The sequence below is a fragment of the Ipomoea nil genome, unplaced genomic scaffold (genome assembly GCF_001879475.1).
Source record: "Ipomoea nil cultivar Tokyo-kokei standard unplaced genomic scaffold, Asagao_1.1 scaffold0927, whole genome shotgun sequence".
In the NCBI taxonomy this organism is placed as follows: Eukaryota; Viridiplantae; Streptophyta; class Magnoliopsida; order Solanales; family Convolvulaceae; genus Ipomoea; species Ipomoea nil.
In genome coordinates, this window is record NW_017617355.1 from 538,314 (window position 1) to 547,468 (window position 9,155).

The 9,155-nt window shown below is 36.1% G+C and overlaps 1 protein-coding gene across 1 annotated transcript; it reads left to right on the forward strand.

Moving 5' to 3' along the window:
* Positions 1-812: 812 nt before the first annotated feature.
* Positions 813-4,697, forward strand: LOC109179545. The gene is made up of 4 exons (XM_019329050.1): positions 813-1,498; positions 1,631-2,764; positions 2,870-3,749; positions 3,882-4,697. Exons 1-4 carry the CDS (start codon positions 813-815, stop codon positions 4,695-4,697), a joined length of 3,516 nt encoding a protein of 1,171 aa, XP_019184595.1.
* Positions 4,698-9,155: the final 4,458 nt, after the last annotated feature.

Consider the following 9,155-nt stretch of genomic DNA (forward strand, 5'->3'; position numbering starts at 1 on the left):
GGGCGGCCAACATTAGAAAGGAAATATGTGGTATACGGCAAAACAATGGAGAGTCATTGTATGAATATTGGGAGCGTTTCAAAAAGTTATGTGCAAGCTGCCCACACCATCAAATCAGTGATCAATTACTCATTCAATACTTTTATGAAGGACTTTTTCCGACTGATAGGAGCATGATTGATGCCGCGAGCGGTGGTGCTTTAGTTGACAAGACACCGGACGCTGCGAGAACTCTAATTGCAAACATGGCTGCAAATTCTCAACAATTTGGCAATAGGCTTGTCCAACCGTCTAAGCAAGTGAATGAGGTAAATATTTATGCTCTTGAACAACAAATTACTGGTTTAACTACTCTTGTTCGTCAATTAGCTGTCGGCAATGTGCAATCTGTAAAAGCATGTGGAATTTGCTCGGTAGTTGGGCACCAAACTGATGCCTGCCCAACTCTTCAAGAAGAACCTATTGAACAAGTTAACATGGCTAGAGGTTTTCCTGGACAACCTCAAGGTAAGTATGATCCGTTTTCTAATAAATATAATCCTGGATGGAGGGATCACCCAAACCTTAGTTATGGGAACTCACAAGGAAACCAGTTTGTTCAGAATCGTCCCAATTTTCAGCAGTATAGACAACCATTTCCTTCCAAACAACAACCAGTCCAAAGCTCTAGCTCAGGTATGAATTTAGAAGAAATTGTTAAAACCCTTGCTACTAACACTTTACAGTTTCAGCAGGAAACACAACAATTTCAATAAGAAACAAGAGCTAGTATTCAAGAAACGAAGGCTAGTATTCAGAACTTGGAAAGGCAGATGGGTCAACTAGCGACTACGGTAAGTCGGTTGGAATCACAGAGTTCTGGCAAACTACCCTCGCAAACAGTGGTTAATCCAAGAGAAAATGCAAGTGCAATTGTGTTGAGAAGTGGTAAGAAAATTGAAGGGCCTACGGTTGCTACCCCATCAGTGAACCAAGAAAAAGAGGGAACTAACAACAATGAAAAATCTCAAGGTAAGTCTCCCAATCCTACTGATTATGAACCAGTTCCCCCATCCCCCCAAGCTTTGTCAGAATCTATAAAAGGAACGAAAGATGAAGAGTTATATGAAACTTTCAAAAATTGTGAAGTGAATATTTCGCTACTTGATGCAATAAAACAAGTTCCTAGATATGCTAAGTTCTTAAAGGAGTTGTGTACAACAAAAAGGAAACAAAGGTCATCAAAGGGTGAGAAAGTGCTAATGGGCAAGAATGTTTCTGCTGTGATTCAAAGCAAGCTTCCTGAAAAATGCAAGGATCCAGGTATGTTTACTATTCCTTGTATGATAGGAGATACTAAACTTGAGAAATCCATGTTAGACTTAGGAGCATCTATTAATGTTATGCCATATTCTGTGTATGCATCTTTAAAACTTGGACCTTTGAATAAAACTAGTGTTGTTATCCAATTGGCCGATAGGTCTAATGCATATCCTATGGGTGTAATTGAAGATGTATTGTTGCAAGTTAATAATTTAATCTTCCCTACTGATTTCTATGTGCTAGATATGGAAAATAATGATCATTCTGCACCTATTCTGTTAGGAAGACCATTTTTAAAAACTGCAAAAACAAAAATTGATATTCACAGTGGTAGACTTACTATGGAATTTGATGGTAATGTTGTTACATTCAATATTTATGATGCTATGAAATACCCTGGGGGTGATAACTCCGCTTATTCTGTTGATATTATTGATTCATTGGTTGAAGAAGTTTTTGAATTTAATGGTGAAGATAAATTAGAAGTTGTTATTTGTGAACACCTTGAAAAAGGAAATAATGAGTTTTCTCTGAGTGCCAATTTACATGAAGTTATTGCATCATTGAATCATTGTCCTAAATTGCGCCAACAAAATAATGTTTCTTATATGGCTTTACCTGCTTCTAGTAGTGAAAAATTGTTACCATCTGTTGTGCAAGCACCGATCCCCGCATTGAAACCCCTTCCTGAACACCTTAAATATGCTTTTTTAGGAGAAAATAAAACATTGCCAGTCATAATTTCAACTAAACTGTCTGCAATAGAAGAGGAAAAACTTGTCCAAGTGCTAAAAGAACACAAAACTGCCATTGGGTGGACAATTGCAGACATCAAAGGGATAAGTCCATCCACTTGCATGCACCGAATCCTTCTAGATGAAGGAGCAGAACCATCTCGTCAACCACAAAGAAGGCTAAACCCGCCCATGATGGAAGTAGTCAAGGAAGAGGTCATCAAACTCCTTGGGGCTGGGATAATCTATCCAATTTCAGACAGCAAATGGGTTAGCCCAACTCAAGTGGTTCCTAAGAAAATAGGGATTACGGTTGTCAAAAACCAAAATGATGAACTGGTCCCCACTCGTATTCAAAATGGGTGGCGAGTTTGTATAGATTATAGGAAGTTGAATGCTGTTACAAGAAAAGATCACTTCCCCTTACCGTTTATTGACCAAATGTTAGAAAGGTTAGCTGGTCGCTCTTATTTTTGTTTTCTTGATGGTTATTCAGGTTATTTCCAGATTGCAATTGCTCTGGAAGACCAGGAAAAAACGACTTTTACTTGTCCCTTTGGCACTTTTGCATATCGACGCATGCCGTTTGGCCTCTGTAATGCCCCAGGTACCTTTCAAAGGTGTATGGTTAGTATATTTTCTGATTATGTAGGGCATATGATTGAAGTTTTCATGGATGATTTTACAGTTTATGGTGACTCTTTTGATACCTGCTTACATAACCTTTCGCTTATTTTGAAAAGATGTATAGAGAGTAATCTTGTGTTAAATTCTGAAAAATGTCATTTTATGGTTGAACAAAGTAATGTCTTAGGGCATGTTATTTCGTCTAGTGGGATTGAGGTTGATAAAGCCAAGGTTGATATTATTGAATCTCTGTCGTATCCCACTAATGTGCGGGAAGTCCGCTCTTTTCTTGGACATGCAGGTTTTTATCGAAGGTTTATCAAAGACTTCTCGAAAATAGCCTTACCTTTAAGCAAACTGTTGCAGAAAGAGACATCCTTTGAGTTTGACAAAGAGTGTAAAGGAGCATTTAACGAATTGAAAGAGTTGTTGACATCTGCGCTGATCATTCAGCCACCTAACTGGGACTACCCATTTGAGATTATGTGTGATGCAAGTGATCACGCAGTTGGGGCTGTGTTGGGCCAAAAGATCGGGAAATCTTCCAACGTTATTTATTATGCTTCTAGGACTTTAAATGATGCTCAGAAAAACTATTCTACTACAGAGAAAGAACTTTTAGCCATTGTTTTTGCTTTAGAAAAATTTAGGTCTTATTTGCTGGGCACAAAAGTTATAGTTTATTCTGACCATGCAGCTCTTCGCTACTTGATGCAAAAGCAGGAAGCCAAACCACGATTAATAAGATGGATACTCCTCTTAAGTGAGTTTGATGTGGAGATCAAAGATAAGAAGGGGTCAGAAAATCTTGTGGCCGATCATTTGAGTCGGTTGGTACACATTAAACCTGAACCTCCACTGCGAGAAGCATTCCCTGATGAACACCTATTAGCTGCAACTGTGGTTTTACCTTGGTATGCTAACATAGTCAATTTTTTGGTTGCTAACAAATTTCCTTTTGATTCCTCTAAGGCACAGAAAGATAAAACCAGGAGTAATGCCAAGTACTATGCATGGGATGAACCGTACCTTTGGAAACATTGTGCTGACCAAGTGGTAAGGCGGTGTGTACCTGATGATGAAACTGCTTCAATCCTTACCTTTTGTCATTCTTATGCTTGTGGAGGCCACTTTGGTGCTAAGAGAACAGCAAGGAAGGTGTTGGAGTCTGGGTTTTATTGGCCAACTTTGTTTAAAGATTCATACTCATTTTGCAAGTGTTGTGATGCTTGTCAAAAGTCAGGTAATTTATCCCAGAGAAATGAAATGCCACAAACTCCGGTCCTATTTTGTGAGGTCTTTGATGTTTGGGGCATTGATTTTATGGGCCCATTTCCTGTATCTTTTGGTTTTGTCTATATTTTACTTGCGGTTGATTATGTTTCGAAGTGGGTAGAAGCTAAAGCCACCAGGACTGATGACTCTAAAGCTGTTGCAGATTTTATCAAAACTAACATCTTTTCCAGATTTGGCATTCCGAGGGCTATAATAAGTGATCAGGGTACTCACTTTTGTAATCGCACCATCGAAGCTTTGCTTAAAAAGTATCATGTCACCCATAAGGTGTCAACTGCCTACCACCCGCAGACTAACGGGCAAGCAGAGGTATCCAACCGAGAGGTAAAGTCAATCCTTGAGAAAACAGTCAACCCAAACAGGAAGGATTGGAGTTTGCGATTAGATGATGCATTGTGGGCGTACAGAACCGCATACAAAACACCTATTGGTATGTCCCCTTATCGCATTGTGTTTGGGAAAGCTTGTCACCTCCCCATTGAGTTGGAACACAAAGCTTATTGGGCTGTCAAGAGCTTTAATATGAACATTGATGAAAGTGGCCTACACCGGAAGTTGCAACTTTCTGAGTTGGAGGAGATTCGCAATGAGGCCTACGAGAATTCAAGAATCTACAAAGAAAAGACAAAAGCATTTCATGACAAGATGCTTTTGAGAAAGGAATTTTCAATTGGACAAAAGGTCCTACTCTTCCAGTCACGTCTTCGGCTATTCCCAGGTGAATGGCCATCGGCTTAAACCCTACCATGAAGGGGCTCAAGTTGATTATATTGCCAACATACTTCTTGAAGATCCCAGCTACTTTGCATAATATGCACAACTAGAAGGGGAGTTTGTTCTATTCTCTATTTTAATCGTTATTTTTCATTTAATAATCCTTTTCTGCAAGTTTTTATTCAACATTGGGGACAATGTTGGTAATAAGTGTGGGGGAGGACATTTAGTTTTAGTTTTATTATTTGTTTGCTTATGTCACGATTTTTGTCAAAATTTTCCAAAATTTTCACAAATATTTTCTTAGTATTTTATGTTGAATAATTATTATTTTGAAAAATGATCATATTTTCCTTTCTTGGAATTCATGACATGATTGAATAAATAGTTTGGCAAGTTGTGATTAGTTTGTTAGCATTTCCTGTTCGATGTGTAGTGGCTAGATTAAGTAAGCAATAAACCTGTGAGATTTTGAGCCATTGACTGACACTTCGGTCTTATTTTCTTTCTATTGTGTGATTTCTTCCATAATTTTGTTTCTCTAGAACTTGCCTTGATTCTCTTTTAAAGCTAATTAGACCATGCATGATTTAAGTGTGATTAAGGCCATTATTTGATCTTGAGCCTCACTAGCCAAATAACCGGTTTGTCCTATGATTTATTTTCCCCTTGTTAACCACTTTGAGCTTTATGGCCATTCTTTTCTTTATCCTGAACCACATTATAAGCCCTTTATATCTAAAAATAATGCCTTCACCCAGCTGAATAACTAGTGGAGCAAATTTTGAATTATTCGTGTAATCTACGTGAGGTTGTGAGGAAGAAGTGTGGGGGAGGTCACTTTCTTGTGTTAATATGATGGAGAATGAGGTGGGTTGTATCTTCATTGCCGATTTGTCACTGGTCTTCTATGAAAAAGAAAACGAAGACAATTCATGATTCCAAAAAAAAATGGAAATTGAAAAAATGAAAAAAAAATGGAAAAATGGAGAATATATGTCTGAAAAAATGTTGCTGAAAATTTATGAGAAAATGAGAAAGAATCAGCGATTGATTTTGAGTTGAAGTTACTTCTAAATAAATGAAGGGGAAATTCTGGTAATACTGAGGAAGCATTCTATACTTGGTGTTGAGCAAGTATCTTGGATTATTTGTATTTATTTGCTCCTCTAGTTTGAAAGCTTTTGTTTAAGCTACTTTCCTAAATATTCCCTACCTTAACCCTAGCCCCATTACAACCTGTGGAAAGTCCTTATGATTTGTGTCATGCATGACTCTTGTAGTAGTGATTGAGAAGATATGCAAGCCTATGGTAGAGCAATTTTATAGGAATGAACATGAGTGAAATCTATACCCATCAAACACTTGAGTGATGAGTGATATTCCTATGAGAGCTTACTTGTTTAGTTCTCTCCATTTTTGAACAGGGGTGCTAACTTATTAATTGCAGGGTGCTTCAGATTGTTGTTCATGATATGTTATGAGTTTTGAGAATTTTATTTCAATTTACTTTGCAAATAATATTTTTGCTTGGGGACAAGCAAACATTCTAGTGTGGGGGAATTTGATAGGCGTATTTTATACTAATATTTTAGGTGCATCTTTATAATAATTTTGCATTAATTATTTAGTATTATTTAATAATTATTTCCTTTTGGAGTTTAATAATTAATGAGCAAAATAAATATTTTATCTAGTTAATTATGTGTTTTGAGCCTTAACAAGTTGTTAACCCAAATTCTTAATTTATTTTAATCTTAAGCCATAACATCATGGCCCAAACTATGACAAAACAAATAAATTAAAACAATTGTGTTTTGCATTTTTTTCCCTCATGCGCAGCTCACGTTCAGACAAAGAAAACTTCAATTCGTCAATTACAAAGCAATTTCGACGGAGCGGAAGACTCGGCGTAAGGCACAAAAATAGAAAATGGATGGTTGAAATTCATTTGGCGTATTTTTAGAATGCTATAAATAGTAGAAGTTTCTTATTGTAAATGTTCATTCTTCCCTCCTCTATAGTATTCGTTGAAGTTGTTATCAATGTCCATTTGTGGCTAATTTCTAGTTGGTTTAGTGAATTGAAGCCCCGGAGTTCATAACGCTGTAAGGTTATTTATTTAACTTTATTATATATATGTTTTTATGCATTTTGAGTATTAAATATTCTTCTAAATTATTTGAATAGTTGTATCATTTAATTGCTAGGGAGGCCTACTAGTTATTAATTTGATATAATTATTTGCTATATTAGATAATGTTGTGCTACAAATTATTCTAATATTCAGTAGCAACTGAGGTTAATTATCGACGGCTTAGTGATAATTGGTCTCGGGTAGAATATTTTCCTAAATTAAATGCAACCGCTTGTGCTTGTGTTATTTAGTTTGTCGGTTTTCCTAGTTCCTATTGCTGCTATTAAATTAAATCTATAGCGCTTGTCTTAGATTATTTAGTAGTTAGGGGTAATTAAACCGCTTGTGCTTTATTTACCTACAACTAAGGGAAAACAGAAATGAAATAATTTCACGACAAATATTCAATTGCATATTAATTACTTTATTAATCAATGATCAGTGTTGAATTCCGGTGGTGGATCTTTACTAACCAAGGTCTCCTATTATAAGTGTTTTCGATATATTATTTTCATTGCTTTATTCGTTCAATTAAATTTCTTGTTTATTTAAATTCTCTTTTATTATTCTCGATATATTCCAAACCCCCCTACCTTTAATTTGAGCACAAAAGTTAAACTAGTTACTCCTCGTGGGATCGATCCTTACTCCCGCTACTACGTTTGTAAGGTTTTAATTTAGAAGCCTACGACAGCTCACCATGTATCTTGGGGGTTGCGTGTTATGTTGGTGTCACTTGTTGATGTGATTGTTGTGCCTTCCCTTTTGACTATCCATTGCTATGTGTTGATGTGTATTGATTGTTGTTGTTATTGAGCGGTGGCCACTGCATTGCTGTGCATGTTGAGTGATTGATGAGAAAGAGATGTAATTGGTCGAAAAGAATTGTTGGAGTTTGGCGCAACGAGTGCCCGGTTATTGTGCTAAAGGCACAGACCATTCGATTATTGTGCTGAAGGCATGGACCAACCTTGATTAGTTTGCTAAAAGCATAGATCAAGTTATAAGCACTGCAGTGCCATGTCAGAGCTATATGCGCTGACCCCTTGGTAGTGGTGCTAGAGGCACGGATATGCAAATGACACTGCGGTGCTATCAGATCGGTGGCATGTTGGAGATATGTTGGAGGGGAGCCATGAAGTGCCCCGGAGGGATAAAGGGGTGGCATTATAAGGGTGGCCTAGAGGTATAGGTTGGAACTGATAAGGATGGAGAGGAGTAAAGGTTGGAACTTGGTATAAGGCTGGATTGTGATTGTAACACCCCAAATTTTATAACAAAATTTTCTTTAATTTTAATACTTTTTCTCAATTAAAAGTTCAATAATACTCTAGCGGAAGCATTAACTAACCAAAATAAAGGGTGTTACCGCCACACTTAGGCAACCAACAACCTAAGTGCTAAGGCTAAAATTACAACATCGAATAAACTCAACCCGAATCCAACTTCTATAGTAATAATACAATAAAGGATAATGATATACAACCATAAAGCTTCAAAAATAATAAATCTCCAATAGGTCTATTCTTAATTCCTTCTTAACTTGAATTCATCTTGAATTCTTATCCATGTTTACCTGTAAAAATAATTTGCAACAAAATAGGGTGTAGATAAAAATTAGCATAAGCTAAGTAAGTTTCACTTCACCCCGTAAAATAATAGGCTTGGATTTTATACAATTTCCAAATTAAAATACTTATATACTCTTATACTTTCGCAAACCATATATGAATAAATATATGTATACATTTGTACAATTAACATAGTAGAGACTTCCCAAGTATTACTTAATAAATAATTATTATTTTTTTCAAAATATTCCACGTCATTTTTCCAAAATATAACATATTTATCAAGGAGGAGTAGATACCAAGTGTAGAGTCTTTAAGCTCTCAACTTAACCACCAAGAGGCATCTCATAAGCCAATCATGAAAATAATTTAGAATTCCAATGTGAGTTCTACCGGCTCACTCCGGTTTCCATATCTGAGATCAATTTCAAATTTGTGAGTTCTTCCGGCTCACTCCGGTATAATAAAAAATATTTTTGTGAGTTCTCCCGGCTCACTCCGGTAGAATGACCAAATTTCCAATCAGTTGGTTGTGAGTTTTCCGGCTCACACCAGCACCAAATATCACCATCCTCCAAGATTGAAATATGTATATATATATATATATATATATATATATATATATATATATATATATATATATATATATATATATATATATATATATATATTTTCATGTCAAAATATTTATTTTCCAAATTTTATTTGGTAATAATATGAACGTGGAATAATAATAAGATTTCACCACATATATAAATGGTGTAGCTTGTCAAA